At 36.6% G+C, this 16,850-nt stretch overlaps 1 protein-coding gene across 5 annotated transcripts in view; it reads left to right on the top strand.

The window, feature by feature from the left end:
* LOC150080586 (nephrin-like) overlaps positions 1–16,850 on the top strand; it is a 290,072-nt gene that overhangs the window by 32,696 nt on the left and 240,526 nt on the right. For 4 of the 5 annotated variants that reach the window (XR_016547380.1, XR_016547381.1, XM_090381184.1 and 1 more), the window contains exon 1: positions 11,137–11,667. The exons of the other annotated variant lie outside the window; for it this stretch is intronic. Coding sequence is in view for 2 of the 4 variants with exons in the window: in XM_090381184.1 (XP_090237310.1) it covers positions 11,610–11,667 (58 nt within the window). In the remaining 2 variants the exon portion in view is untranslated. Of the gene's footprint in view, positions 1–11,136; positions 11,668–16,850 lie in introns of those variants that run through there. 5 annotated transcript variants of the gene reach the window in all.

Raw genomic sequence — 16,850 nt, 5'->3', positions numbered from 1 at the left:
TTCAAACTTAAATTATGACCCACCCTGATAAAAACTGGTAGCAAAGAATCCATGATGGTTAAAATGTAAATTAATAGCGGAGAATCTGCGATGATTAAAATTAAAACTTAGCAAAGAAAAGCAGTGCTCGCTAACATTAAAAATCAGATAAGTACCTTAGATGATCGAGGAAACACTTCAGATTAAAGTTCAAAAGCACTGTTTCCAAACTGGAGGGGAAACGATTATTTTTTGTTTACGCCAGCTCGCAAGAATGGATTTAAATTACTAATCGGGCAATTTAAATCCTCTCAACCAAATACAGAAGAGATTAAAAGATATCCTCTTACTTCTGATTACTTTTTATCAGTTTGAAAGGCCAAAACAACATTAACTATTTTATGATTTCGCAGAATAGATTTGTTAGCTCAATTTCATAATAATAATCGGAAGATCTGGAAACTTTTAGATCTGAATTTTAGATTTGAATCTTAGCTGTACACAGACCGAAATTGAGCCTAATTTACACTTCTTCAGTACGGTGAATTATGGAGCCAATTTCAAACTAGTTTAAAATGTCTGAACGAAATAAAACTACCTCCCTCTGGGTACTTTGCATTTGCATGTACTGTAAATCTGAATTTGTAGATGTTTTGAAATGGACTATAATCATTTGAATTGTAAATGATTGGTGTTTATATTGAATGGTCGCCGTTTTATTTTATGTTGGCTAAATAAAGTAAAGACATCTATCAGGATATGCTTCCGCGTATATTTGACTTGTATTAGACTGTAAACACGAGAGGATCCTAAAATTATAAGCTGTATGCCTATAATTGAGTAATTGCCATTTTGAAACAAGATTGCAGATCGAAATAAAAAAGGGTAGTCGGATATTTATAACAGTCAGAACGTAAAATTTATAGTACTCTCAAGTACTATAAATTTCATATTCATCGGAGTCTAAGTACCAGCTATCTAATAAATCTGTTTCTGGAAAGAAGGCTAAAACTGGTTAAAATTGAAGGCTAAACTGTCTAATTTATTTTATGTTATGCTGAAAAAGAAACCTGATACATTTTTCTAATAAACTTTCAGCAACAGTCCAATATAGTATTTTATTCTTTATTTGATTAACTTTACTTTCATTTTAGAGCCTTGGGTTACTGAAATTGTTATTGTGCCAGCCAAAACTTTCCGTATATTGTGACCTTTTTAACCTTTGTGATAATTTTGTGCTGTATAAATGAGATTTACTTATTTATAAATTGCCTTGCATGTAGAATTACTTCAGTGTAGTAAATCCTTACGTTAATTAATATCATAAGTAGTGTTATGGGTCGCTTTCGTGAAATCGTGTCATTAACCCCTAAGCTCCAATCTTCAGATTACCGGTATATGTGTAATTTCTGTCAGGTGGCTAGTCTGTGAGATATTAGCGTATTGTCTGTAAATTGTTTGTGTTCTGGTACCAGTTTTCTGTTTATAGTTTTCTCGTGGTTAGCAGAGTGAGTATGATTATTGTTCTTTTACACCTGAGTTCTACCTCTCATGCGAATAGAAGTAACTTTATGACCTTTTTTCACACCGTTTCCAAGTTAGTTGTCTCGTGAGAATGTTTCTCGTTATGTTCCCCTGGAAGCTCATCCCGATGAACAGGAAAATCGACCATAGAATACATTTTACAGACAGTATACTTCTCATTGTCTTAGCTGCCTTGGTGCCTAATATAAAGACATCTACGTCTACTTAAGAATTGTTCTTTTCATCACATCTTCAATACTCAGATGTTGCGGATACTCCAGTAAGTTTTGAATTGGTTTCCTTTGGAATTTTCACAGAAACAAATAAGGTTGCGAGGTATTACTATACAGTGTCTGCAAATTGCGCGTGTCCTATGTTCGATTCGCAAGTTTTAAGGATAACAAAACTGGTTTCCAGAAGCCAAAACCATGTGAACTTCACCCGAGAGCGATTAACTCGGCCAGATATTGAAAATCCTTAAAAGTTTATCCATTTCCGACGAGAAGTAACGTATTTTTCCACCTCGTTTAGCGATGCGAATTGAACCTAGATATTTTCCATATACAGTGTGAAGCAGTATGCGTGGCCGTCTAATAGGAAAAAATCTACTGAAATCATTTACGAGAACTTTAATATGATCAAGTTTGCGTCATTAGACTAGAACGAAGTTTAGATTTATGCTTATTTTGCGAGCTTTCCTTGAAAGTTTCTCACTGGAAACTTTTATTAAATTATCATTAAACGGTTCTAATGATTGTAAGTTCCTATTAACAGTGGTTATTAGTCATGGAACATTGTGACTTTCTTTTGGTAATATTTTTCGCAGATTATCCTGTCCTGCTGTTCAGATACTGTCCACTCGCTTCTTGCCAATTTTATTTGCTTTATGGATCATCGAATCCTCTTTTATTGCTGTCAATTAGTCTGTTTACATCGCTAACTTAATCTCGTAGTAGAACGACTTTTCAGTATGAAAACTGATGGCGACTGTTACTGCGATAATCATCTACCAGGTGGTTGTTTCCTCTGTGCCAGTTATGACTAACTTGTCACGATACAAGAGAATGACTGCGAGCCTTTCCACTAGCTTAATCTACACGATTAACCCCTGGATGAAAATGACAGATTTTTAAACTACTTTGTGCAGCAAAATATTGATTCCGTCAACGAGGGCAATTATAGTTTGCTCGTGTTATCTAGATTATATAACACGTTGTTCAGCGTATACTGAGAACACATCATATTCCTTGCATTCAGAACATTATGATGCAAATATGTATAGCAGTGGAAGTCGATGAGGAGCCTTGCACTTATTTAATGAACTCATGCAGATGGAAGAGAATACTTTACAATTTTTTTTAAAAATTGATTCAATTGGAATTATCTGCCGTGTGTAATAAATAAATAAATTTTCTGTTCCTTCTTCAGAACGGCCACATAATGTCGAGATAAATACCATATTTAGCCATCTCGTGATCTGGAACGACATCAATTAAAATGTTCATACCATTGCGTTGTTGGAAACAATATAATCTTTATTTATTCTAGAATGTGGACACCCAAAATTCTTTTTGATTTGGGGCCAAAAAATGGAATTATATTTTTGATATCGATCTTTTACAGTTGTGTGTGTGAAGCACCAAGGCTATGAGGCGTAAGTGTATATTATATCTGTAAATTTCGTCTATTCTGTGGATTTTCCTGTTTTCTAAGCGAAAAACCGAAGCCCTCGAGAGTAAAACCAGGAAACCCCCGACTGAAACCGACTAAGTACTCAGCTACGTTGTGAAAAACTCCATAAAAATTCCTCTCGTCACTCTTCGAAATGAGGTGTTTTTAGCACGGTATGGGGAGAATAGTAGTTGCATCCACTGTGCTCCTTGAAAGGGCTACAATTTTATTTTTTACATTTAATAATTATCCGCAAAAATGCAATAATTATATAGCACTAGTAATTGGTATTATATGGTTATAATAATATTAGTATTATAATGGGTAAAATGATAGAAGAAAACAGACTTTTTCTACATCTGCAAAAAAAAAAAAAAAAAAAAAGAAGAGGGAAAAAATCCAATAATTCGCATCTTTTCCATTGCCAAAAGTGACTTCCAAATGGGTTTTGAGCACTTTACCAACCTCTCCGCCTTGATCATCATTGGCAAGAAATATACAGCCTTCTGCCACTCGCTGAGGTTTTATATTTGTGACCCCTATTTTTGTTTCTCCTATCAGTGAAAAATATACCTCCCCCTTCATTTTATTGATTTCCTTCAGGGCTGCATACATCTGAATCAGGACCTCCTTGGAGATGTCTAATTGCTATGCACCTTCTAAGCTGTTCTTCACATGGGCATCGAATAGATTCTTCATTAATCTGGTTTGCTCTTCTTTGAACCGTTTCTAGAAGTTCTGTCTTTCATCAAGTGTGGTCTCCAGATCTAAACGCAATATTTTTAATGCGGCTTCTTTGTCGTCTTATATGAAGGGACTGTGATAGCCTTTTTTTGCTTCTTGCAAAGCTCCCATATATCATAAACAGGAACACAACGTAACTTTAGCCGCCTGTTTATATGGCATGAAATATTTCATGTCTGAATAAATCGTAGGTGCAAAATACATCTTGCTTTAGTAGTATTAAGCTTCGGCTGCCATTTTCAGACAATTTGTGGATTTGTTCCAAGTCATTTTAAAGCAGACTGACCTGGTTCTGGTTGTTTACCACCCTTCCTACATTTAAGTCATCAGCAAACTTTGACAACTTTCCCTACATTTTTTTTCTCTCACTCACTCTCTCATCAATGTCAGTTAGGAATATGATTAATAGAAGTGGCCCAAATACTGATTCACGAGGGACATCCATTTATGACTACTTTATCTCTTTCTCTCTCTCCTATCTTTTAGCCAGCCCAGCCCTTGGTCTCGAGGAGAATTTCACCAATACTCCCAGTTTATACAATAGCTTTCACGGGGAACTGTATTTAATTTAGTCAATGCAAATGATGTCAAAGTCGTTTCTTGCATTCAGCTATTTTAATACTTTCGTTTTAATGATTAGCTAGTTTGGTCAGACAAGTCACCTCCCCCCCCCCTCAATAACCCATGCGGTGATCCATTACGGTTACCATTCCTATCCAGATGATATTGTACCCTTAACCACAGACCCCGTGATCTTTCCCACCATTGAAATCAAAATCACTGGTGTATAATTGCCCTTCGCCTCCTTCTCACCTCCTTTGTGGATTGGGGGAGACGTTATTTCTTCTCCAGTCTAGGGAATCGTCTCGGAGTCTGATGATGATCTCATTAACGTCCCCAACGGGTTGAGCACTCGCATACATCCGAGTGAGTATAACAGGATGTATACTGCCTGTTCCTGTAGCCTTACCGCTTAGCTTTAATAGTTTTCTAAATTGACTTTCTCGTTAAACACTGAGAATGATATATAAAACAGCATAAGAAAGCAATTCAGAAAAATTGAATGTTACTGAAAACGAATTGAAAATTCAGTGTAAAATTATGGTTTTTCATCCGTTATTTTAAAAATCGGGGGGAGTATAATAGTTATAGCTGCCGTTATACAGCTCTAACTGTTATAATGTTAGGTATCCCCGCTCTAGAGCAAAGTAAACTTAAATTACATTAAGCCTCGTAAAATATGAGTTTTGTTACTTCCGTCTACTTCATGTGGAAAAGGCCTGGAGTTAAACCTTATATCCAAAACTTTATTTTACTCTCACACCATGGCCTCATTAGCCGGTCTCGGCAGTATGCATTTTTGGTCGGTTGTTTTGTTTTTTTCGCCAAATAACTAAGGCTATGAGGAGACAGTGCGTTCTTGTAATATGCAAGAATTGTATGGACGGTGTTCCTGGTTTTTTTGGATGAAAAAGTCTGGTCGCCGGAACGGAAAACCGTGCAATTCTCGCTCGAGACTAATTAAGTCTACCAAGGTGCGAAAAATCAATAAATATTCCTCCTGACTCGACGGAATTTCAGCCCAAGCCATTTTCATATCTTGTGCGAAGATAGCAATCTAAACCACTCTGTTACCTGCGAGGTTGCACAATGGTTATGACCGCTGTTATTTTTTTGTCTTCCCCGAACAAGTTTTTCATTCAGTGGAACAACTAAAATTTAAAGGAGAATTATACTGATGCATTACGGCCTTACTTCCTTTGATGAAATTCAACTCAATAATGCATCCATTCCTTTCACTACCCTTTTTAAAGAACTGTCAAATTTGAGTGAGTGCATATATTCGTACAAAAAGTGCACAACGATAATACTTCAGAGGAGTGAGGTTGTTTAGAATAAGTGTCGACACATCTGGGCCATGAGGCAGAATATAATCGTGTTTGGGAAGTGTCTGCATTCTTTGGTCGTATTATTTGTTTGTAGGATTAAAAACTCTAGTTTCGGAATAGGAAATATCATGCGACTCTCTGCAGATTGGCTAACTCAATCATTGTGTAAACCCAGACCTTTTCCACACTACGGGAAAGAATGGGCATAATCACTATACCATCCATGAAGACTGCCAGAGAGATTGCTCCCCCCCAAAATAACAAAAAAATTCTAACAAATAGCAATTTAGTTATCTTTAGCGAAATACAACACTCAGAAACTTGTAGAGATAATATCACAATCGGAGGGATTATAGTCCAGTAGGAGATCGTTGTCCTTTTCGTGGGGAATTTTATTGGAAAAGTATCCTATCAGATTGCAAATGGATGCAAGTTCTGGTTTTATCCTTACTAGTGACAGATTTTGTCACCTAATTATTCAATAATATTTCTTTTCGAAAGGATTCACTAAAACAACACTATTCCCACTGTATCGGTCAGAGAGAGTATAACTTTCTTTTTATTAGATTATAAACTCTATAATGAGTTTTTGTAGCCTCTTTAAGATCTTGTAAACTGACACCAGAAAGCAAGCTGGAACTGTCAGTTTTACCATCTACTAATTTGTATACTGGAAACAAGGGTACTTATGTCCAACTTCAAGTAATAATGCCGAACATTTTATTAAGGTTAAAACTATTTTGTTTACATAAAAAAATAAGGAAATTAAAGCAGCATTTTCACTAATTGATAGAGATTATTAAATAAGCATAATATATGTAGTATTTAGGGCTAAAAAGTCTCAAACTGCAAGAAGAGTGTACTACCATAAGTTAATGCAATAGTATCATTTCTATACAGTAAACCAACCAAAGTTTTGCAGTGCTATCATTACATAACATCTCGTATTGTGAATTCATTCACAACTAGTTTCCTATCTTATTGTACCTCGAATAAGTAATGCTTCTCCAGTAGAGGAGACTATTGTTACTTATTCTCAGTGGGAATCACCACCCAGACGGCCGTTTCAGGGCTATTTGGCCCCTAATCAGTGAATGGGTAGGCATCCCGATGGTATAATGTTTTTGAAAAAAAAAAGATGGTTGCAGGATAGATGCGCGAAAATTTACTCTCAGCTACAGCATACCTGGTTCTTGAAACAAACTTCCATCTACTGTCGAGGAAGTGGGTAGTTTGAAAAATATTAAGGAAGGATTCAACAAATTATTAGACGGAATAAAGCAAAAATTATGTGATTAGATTTTTTTTCCTTTTTGCTTTTGGCTGATGCTATGTAGATTTACTTCTTGCATCACACATCGCTGTTAATATTATCATTTTTGATTTTGTTGGGAAAATTTCGCATGGTTCAAATACATCAAATCAAACCGTTTTTAAATTTCATTTTGTTTCCACCTCTTCCACAAGTAAAGTTTTTCGTATTTTTTTTCCAATACAGTATTAGTGAAACCAAAATTTATAGCGACCAATCTGGATCAACTGGAACATTTTTTTTTGATGTAGTTTTCACAACTCCACTGCCATATGGAAAGGACTATATAAGTTTCTATCTCTGGATATTCGCGTACTTCATCCTTGAAAACTGGTAGACCAATCATACAGATGCTACCATAATAATTCTTAACTCTGTATGGATTTGGACGCCGTTGGCTTGGATCACTACTCCAACACAACACTGTATGGATTCAACAAGGTGTTGAAAAGTGATAAAAGCAATATTGGATCATTTATGAAACACAATTGTTTTCATTTCTTGTAGTGACGTGGATACAGAGGATTATACTATCGAACAAGCCTTTCCAGACCACTGACGTTCAGTGGGATTGAGAATAGAGGATTGGGCCAAAGTTGATGCCATATTCAAATAGCACTAGTCATTCAATATTTAATGGTTCTTTGACTTGAATGGCTTCTCGAATAACGAGACTAGTCATTCGAGTCGTTAACGACTGTAAAAAGGGTCGAAAAACATCCGTGAGCAGGCTCGACTGAGGCTCAAAATATTAGGTGGCATTGGGAGGTTCTCGATGTCTGGAACGGATTATCAATTGAAATAGAAATCGCCAAAAAAACGGAACAAGTAACCTTTATAAATTTAATGCAGGAACATATCAAGGCATCGGTACCCACACCATATGGAGAACTGTACAAAGGATCCTCTACTGGATTGAGAAACCGTCATAGAACCTTGGACACCAACTGGAAAATAAGGCTGCATAGGTGACAGGACTGCAAGGGATCATATTTTGCAGGAGGCAGTATTCTTTTTAAGAATACGCTTTATTTTAGAAAAGTAATTGCTAGCTTCCAAAGTTGGAAACACGTTTCCAACTGCTGAAAATAAATAAATATACGAAATGCCTTTGATTTATTTATTTCTAGCAAGTGGAAAGCTGTCTCAACTTTCAACGTATTTATTTAACAACTGCGTTTTGTTTCAATAGTTTTTTTTTTTTTTTGCACGCTTACGTATACATGGTTTGGTTATGAATCCATGGCCATTCGTACAATGGATTATTTGATAGCATCAAGGTATGCCTAGCAACCGATATTAAAGTACTTCGATCAGTACCCGGCTCGTTGTTTGCGTCCTTTCCAATTTCGTTTGTTATTGCAAAAGTGCCTCATGACATCCGTACCACACTTATTTTTACTAAATTTGTCGTGATAACAACGCGAGTAAATAGTCGAGGAGTTTTTTTAAATTGGAGTGTTTCTTTTCTAATGTCAACATCTGGAGCAGATCTTTAGAAATGTCACGAAAATGCATCACGCAAGTTTAAGGTTATAATTCCGCTAAAACACATTAGATATCTGAAGCCTGGAAGTTTTTTTTTTTTTAGAAAACAAAATAATTTTTCTTGAATGACTCCTTCCATCGTATCTTTATAAAGTAATTACACATAGTTGAATACAATATTCCAAATAACTTCGAACCATCTCAATCACAGAAGCAATACTTCTCTCATTATTAAATTACACTCCAAAACTAACTTTTAACCCATTATTGGATTCATTTAGATATATACCTAACGGGCCTATTTTCTTAATAATGTTCTGCGTCTGGTGTGGTCTGTCTGTCCGTCCGCATGTAATAACTCGGAGCCTCATGAAATTTTATATTGGGCATATGGGAGATATCTCTCCATATGATCATGTTCCACATTAAAATAAAAGGTGTAAAACAATTTTTTATTAAGTCTAAAAAAGCTGATAAAGTTCACTACAGACATGCACAGTGCGGCAATTGGAAAACGAGACTAATGCTAGAAAAAAATTAATGTCCCTAGGTATGAGTAAACTAACCTTGGTTTATTCAAAGTAACCTCCTCCTGCGTCCAAACACTGCATGCAACGATCACAAACCGATTGAAACAACTGATGGATGGTCGTGCCTGGTATACTGTTCAATATTATCGTCACAGCTCTTTGAATTGTCGCCGTCATCAAAATAACAGCCTTTCAGTGATGCTCTGAACTTTGGGAACAAAAAGAAGTCTCACGGGACAAAGTCTGGTGAATACGATAGATGCGGCAGTACGCACCCACCGTATTCAACAGATTTTGCTGGGGTGTTTTTGGCTAGCCAAAAACACTCGAACAATGAGAGCCATATGGCTTGGTGCATTGTCGTGCAAGAGGAGACAACTGCCACCTTCTCCATACTGAGGCCGCACATTACGGATGCTCTGCAACAAACACTTCAAAACGTCCAGATAGTAGGCAGCAGTAATACTTTGGCCACTGGGTACGAACTTTTTGTTTGCAACTTCTCTTGCTATTGTAGAAAGTGTTGCGCATGATTTTGATTTTTGACCTTTCTTGATGAACTTTTTTGGCTTTGCGAGAGTTTGTCCATTTCCACTCTGCATTTTGTAGCTTCGTTGCGGGATCATAGTGAAAACACCACGTATCGTCACCAGCAACGTTGTTGACGATACTCAAAGAACTCATTGAGTTTACTTTCAGCAGCCTCAATGAGTTCTTTCTGTCATTAACCGAATGTAGAACAAACTGGGTAAAGACCTTCGCTTTCTTCAAATCCATATTTTTTGGTGAATAGTGTCCTTTAGCCCACAAATCTTCTGAAATCACTCGGAGCGTTGCACAGCGGTCATTGGTAATAATTTCCCACATCTTTTCAATCCACTCTGGCGTTCGAACCGTTTCTGCCGGGGTCCTGATGTTCGCCGTCTTCCAATGATTCTCTTCCATTGGCGTTTATTCCGCTCAAACACACGTGCACGAGACAGAATTCTTTCCATACACTTGCTTCATCACTCGAAATGTTTAGATGGCATATTTGCCCAATCGAACACAAAACTTGATGTTTGTTCTTTGTTCCATTGTCCATCCACACAAACAGAAGAGACGTGCAGTTCAGCTCACACTACATTTCATAAATGGCAATAATTTCCGCTGACCTTGACTCCGGTGACAATCACTCTTTCATTCAATGTTTATTTCCTAGATGGCAGTTCCAGCACTCGTCTCATAACATTCTCGTTTGCAATTGCCGCACTGTGTACATGCCGATCTGCGTGGTTGCCCTAAGTGTGGGAAGTTGCTGTTGTAAGGTTCTAAGCGATATTTTTGTGGATGCTCTCCCACATTTTTAGGCCCTCATTTACGAGGGCCTAAAAATGTGGGAGAGCATCCACAAAAATACAAGTTTACATTGGTTTAACGCAAGGAGTAGTAAAAAAATTTTTTTATTTAGTTTAATTTTTGTTTATTCATTTTATACCGCGATATCCCTTTTAATGAAACATCTCGGTGTTAATATAAACACGCTGTTACGCTTAATGGATACAACTTTCCTTGAAGCAGTTTTTAAAATCTCCCGTTTTAAATATAAACCCGAATGTAGATTATTTATTTAGGAAATGCTGTTGCCACTGATGATCGCTAGATGCCGCTTCTCTCAACAAAAATATTGTTGGAAATATAAGTAAAGTTAGAAGCAGTTGATCGAAGGTGGCACGAGGGATTTTTTTTTTATTTGGTATTATCAAAAATAACGTTTATCAATTTTTAATGTTTTTTATGCTTTCTCCTGTTGAATAATGTTATCAGTTTTTACGCCGAGCTGCATTTTATTGAATAAAACGAAAACCCCGCTTCTGTCAAAGCCGAGGTTCCCGGAGATGAACGCCCAGACGAAAGAAAGTGACTTAGAGGAGCATCACGTCACACCACGTGACCTGGCTGTACTTTGTAACGGCAACGACTACCGCAGTGCGCCGAGCGGAGCTGTTCAGAGCTGGCTGTGTCCGAATATACGAACGGGTGTCCGCGTGCGTGGAGGGCGCGCTCGCTTTCTGTCTCTTACTGTTCGTCTTTGGAGAGAAAATCGATGCCCGTCCCTTAAAATGACTTTCCTTTACGCCGAATGAAGCGAAGAATCGCGCAGAAAAAAAGAAAAAAAGAGAGCGATTTTTCTCCCTCTTCCGTACCCCCTCCCGAGATTTCAGGTATGTTCTCTGACGACAACACTGCCCGCTCTCCTCGTGCGACGACCACGTCGGCAGCCTGTGCCCTACCGAGGCTAGCATGGATAAAGTGTGTGTGAAGGAGGAAGGTGCCTAATGGTGCTGACACTGTAACGTAGTCGAATATACTTCGCAAGGTGCAATTTTTATTTTATTTTTTATTTCTTGTGTTGTGTTGTCGGGTTTGCGACCCCTACGAACGACGGACCATTAGCTCGTGAACGGTGTTTCTTCAACATCTCTGTTCAGGATGCCTGCACGGATCCACACCTTCGTTATTGTCACGTTGCTTCTTTTAAGAGATAAAGGTAAGTAGCTATTGGACGAGAAATCATGGCGCGTTTATTGACCTTTTTACTTTGAAAGAAATACGGAAGTTTGCGTACGATGATCTAGTTTTTTATTGGAAGGGAGGGGGAGGAATTTCAGTCCACCAAGAAGCTATTTTTATACTTCTGTAAAGGGTTTTTGTAATACTCAACAACTGAAATACGTTTGGTTTGCAAACCTTTTAAGTGCAATTTATATCCAACTTTATTCCAGTTGATGATATGGGACGTTTCTGATATTGAAGATTCACTCGTTTAGAATTCGATGCTTTTAAGTGGATTCGTAGTGTTTTGATTGGACTTTTCCGGTTAAAATATCGACTCGAAAAATTTCCAAGGTTCATTCACCAGCCAGTTATCGTAACACACTTTGGGCAATTGGGGTTGGTAAAATCTCTCTGAATTGTTCCTTCGCTTTATATCCTCAGGAATTTGAACAATATTTGGCATCTGCGAGAATACTCGCGTTTAATCGCCTTGTAAAATAATCATGGGAAAAGCGGGCACTGCACTATGTTGAGAAACCATTTCAGTCGAATGCTGGGTGAATAAATTTATCTTTCAGCCCTCACAAACTTACCACCATGCTGTTTTATGTAAGGTTTGCTATTAATTCTTTAATGGAAGGTAATCCTTACGTTTGATTTACGAGTCCAAGATTCAGAAAGTTTAATAAAACCAGCCCAGCTTTATTTCTTAGTAAAACCAACTTTTGAAAGCTCCTTTTTTTTGAAGTCCAAAAACATTTCAGATATCAAAGTTCGCGAGAAGCAGTGGCGCAACGGAGGGCCCTCTTCAGCAGCCATTAAGATGGGTCTCCGATTAGTTTAATAAACATCGTAAAATCATGTAATTGTATTGAAATATAAAATAAAAGATTCCACTTAAAGGTAAGAATTTATAATTTTTTTCCAAGAGGCAGATTCGATAATTTTTGTAATGGAGCCGGCCTCGACTAGACGAGCCCATCAATAATCGATCCATCTAGAAGGATGGACAACATCAGTTGGATATTTAGTAGAAAATGTTCATTTAAAAAAAAAAAAAACTGTATTAAAACATTATAAAATATTTTTTTTATCCAATTGGCACAAATCAATTTAGAATAATCTCGTTCCAGAGCGAATTTAAGCGCCATCTGTAACCGCTTTCATCGATCTCAAAGTTAATCAATTAGTTTTTATAATTTTGTCAATAATTATCATCTGAATATCACTGTCAATATTAACGTACCAGTTTGACGTTGCGATTTAGTTCTAAACGACGTATTAAAAGAGGAGTTATTCAATTTTTTGGGGTCCATTGTGAAAGATGATTAGAGTTTTTTAAATCTTTTGTTTGGTACAATCTGTAGATGTTTTTCATGTCTCATTGCACTTGCAACTCTTACCCCTTTTTTCAATTTACGTGGTAATTCAAAAGCTTGTAATTTTTTTTTAAGTTTGTTTACGCGTTTCGTTTGATAATATTAATGTATTTGAATTACTTCAATAGAACGTTTTTCAATGCATTCAAATTCCAGATTGTTTACACTTAAAAACAACGCAGCATTCAAATTGCAGAAGGATTTAATGATTGGAATAACGTATCGTAGTGTTTACTTCAGCGAAATTTTGTTTGCTTTTTTTTAAAATTATTAGCTTTTAATCTACGCCATTCATGTTTCAAATTAATTGAGAGATGTGTTGGTAAGATTCCTTTAGAAAAAGATACTTCGGATGCGAAATTCTTTATGTGGTAATGAACCGCAGTGGAGCCATCCATCCTGGAACTGATGTACTCTTGCAAAAATTATGCAACTTTATCACAAGAGCCTGTTGTTTTGCACAGGGGACGCAAAATGCATGAAGTCGCTTCATCAGCTAAGGGGGATTACACTAAGTAGGAGGATCTTATTTATGATTGATCATCCACTTTGAGAACGTTGTCTACAAATCTCTAGGGTGAACCACATGACATCTGAATAATATTTTTAGTAATCAGCATTGCGGATTATTTGATTTAACTTGGTATTTAAACGAATTTGAATTATATTTAAATAAAAAATATAAGTAGTGTTCTTTTAAGTGACGAAATCTTGTCCAGATGAATTTTTAAGAGTACTTTGTGAGCAGATAAGGAAATGAAGTCAATTATTATTGACTTCTTTTGTTGTGAAGTCAAAGGTCCCGAAGAATTGGTTTCGTCATTTGATCGTAGTTTTTGAACAAATGATCGGATGGAAATGGGCCAGTCCAGTGGTATTTGCAACCTGTCGAATAAGTTCCCTCATAGTAATCCGAATATTGCGTTTCTCTTGAATACTCTCGCTATTTGGATTCTCTGCTATAGGATAAAATCAGGTGAGCGAGAGGTTTTATCGTTTACGGAATTCTCGCACAAGACTTCTTTGGTTAAATCAGTGAAAGGAAAGGAAAGGAAAGAAATTCTCGATTTCGTTCGTGCGTACTGAAGCCAGGAGTGCTTCGCTTTCGCTGTAGAACTTCAGCTCGATGCTACGGTTTCGATACCCTTTTATTACATTTTCTGTTCTCAATTGCACGCGCTACCTCTCGGACTGTATACAGATGCTTTCCGTGGTACGATTAAGACTGGAGATGAACAATTTGAATTGAGGAATCTGTAAGGTTACTGTCCGATCTGTTAAGGAGTACAAATAACCAATACCTTGATCACTTAAGTTCAAATATAACAATTTATTTGCAAATTCAGTCAAAATAATTTTTGACACGATGATTTGTGTCACGTGTTTCTTCCCATTCGGGAAAATTCCAACTATATTAAGATGTCAGTAATGCACAGACCTGTTGACACGCGTTGTATATTCTACTACCAAACGGCATAGATTAGGAACTGAATTTAAATTTTCGTTGAATTGATCATATGCACGAGACAAATTAGTTTTCTTTGTTTGAATAAGCAAATTAAATAACTGAAATTGGGTAACTACAAACATAAAATAGCACAAATATTAGCATAGCAGTGAACGATCGCAAGCTGACACGTTGAATGAATCTTTTTGGTTAGTCAGCCTTCACTGATGCGGAAGGATGTTGTTAATCGAATTTCAGATAGATGTTTCCAAAGACATCTAGTTTAGCCTTTCTTTTTATTACATTTACCTTACACATAACTGGGCATTAGAAAGGAATTAGAATCGACTTGAATATTGTCAGTATATGTTGCACTTTTTTTTTTTTTTTTTTTCTCTCCATCGCATACATTTTCTATTGGTGTTTTCCAGAAGAAAATCAAGGAAGAAATATTTATGAGGGTAGTTTTTCTCATGGTCGTCTTATCAAGGAACTTCTTCCTACGAAGAACAACTGTTATAATCGCCAAGCATCCATGGTTGGAGAATTGGGGCATTATCTTATATGAAATTGGGAAAACACTTGCAGCGGTGAATATGAGTCTGTTCTTTTTATACGGCATAAACTACAGTGTTAATATTATTCATCTCAATATAAGAATTGTGCTTTTTGCAAATTTATTATTATTAAAATAAAACAAAACGAGTAATTTGTTTTCTATTAAAACCTATTCTGTCTAATATTTCATTCGTATGTACATTATGAGAACCAAACTGTTTTAACCTCTTACTGTTTTACTTCACAAAATTCGCAGATTTCACGAGTAAATGCGGTTTGTTGAATCGGTTAGCACATTGTGGCATGGGTCAAACCTAATTTGGTTTTGATGTCATTTGGCATGGGTCAAAACTAAGCCTTTTAGTTCTTCGAAGTAGAAGATATTCACCGATAAACAGAAATTCTCGTGGTTACGATGACTCTTCTTCCACATTGAAAGAGTTGGGTTCGAAAACATTCAGTACAGAGTAACCCATGGGCTTGTTTCGCACAACAGTCAAGTTAGCCGGTCTTGGAGAGAGGTTGCGCGGTATTTCCTTCCAGAAACTTGGGTTTTTCATCCAACGAGATACTAGACACAATGCACAGAATTCTAATGATTTTAACTGCATCGGCACTAAACTTAAAACAAGCCAACAATCCCAACAAGAAAAGCATTGCAACATTGTAATGAGTTTGCAAGTGGCAGGACAGGTCTTAATCGGAACTACTAGCAAAGTAACCAAAAGAGAATCTTAAAAGAAAAGGGAATTAATCGTTAAAATCACTTAATGTGTAAGTTTAAAGATCAGTGCAGTTGAAACGTAATTGATCAATATTCCATTTGTTTCTTCAACTGTTTAAAATATTTTGTTTTTCCCTGGCATTATTTCTGTCTAACCTTTAAGAAGTTCATTGATTTCTTTGTTTGGAGATCCCAGGAAAGACTTAGAGTAAAAGCATCGAAAAGATTTAGTTTTATCCGTTTCTTCCTAAGTAGCAATTACTAACAGCATAAATTTCTCGCCTATAAAACAAGGATATCTGCAAACACTTTTGTTTTACCGATATATTTTGTATCTGTAAAAAGAAGTACTTCGATCCAGAATAAATTAAACTCCTGCGAATTTTGTACAGAAGGCATTTTCCCACTGTGAGACGGAACGATTACTTTTAAGATACCACTGAAACAAAACATCAACGATTTTAATATCCTTTAAGTATAAGTGGTTTAGAATTCGTCTTTCTTAATTTCAAAGAAATGTAAATGGACCAAGTTCAAGCGAGAGTATTACTTCTTTCGGTTGTCCATTTGCAAATCGATAAGTACAATGAGGAAAAGATAATTGCCAGTGGGATATTTACTTATATCGTTAAGTCATTTCTGGATAATGACAGATATTTGTGTATCTTTTTATCTACCAAACTTCGGCATGGTCCTCAAGTAATGATATTTCTTTGGAGACTTATCAAAACTATTTATTTCTCGTCTCCGGTGTCTAATCGAAGTTGTACTCTTCCCCTAAGCCTCCCCCCTCTTCCGAACTCTGTCGTCTGCGATAAAATTGATCGAAGAACACAGCTTTAACGGGGAATGTATTCACTAGACCTCGATTATCATCCCTGATCGAACTAGAGATACGACAGAAAGAAAACTATGGCTGCACAGAAGAGAAGATCTTATTTTTTTTATCTCCTGTTATCGATTGTGGAATTTTTACAACCTATCGTCACGCGCTGAGTACACACACACACACACACACACACATATCAGTGAAAGAACTGGGTGGTAGACGAATAGACGTATAAGTA

This window comes from Mastigoproctus giganteus, chromosome 9 (genome assembly GCF_048544385.1).
Source record: "Mastigoproctus giganteus isolate SK-2022 chromosome 9, ASM4854438v1, whole genome shotgun sequence".
NCBI classification, from domain to species: Eukaryota; Metazoa; Arthropoda; class Arachnida; order Uropygi; family Thelyphonidae; genus Mastigoproctus; species Mastigoproctus giganteus.
The sequence above is the reverse complement of the archived record's forward strand: the minus strand, read 5'-3'. Positions and strand labels throughout refer to the sequence as shown.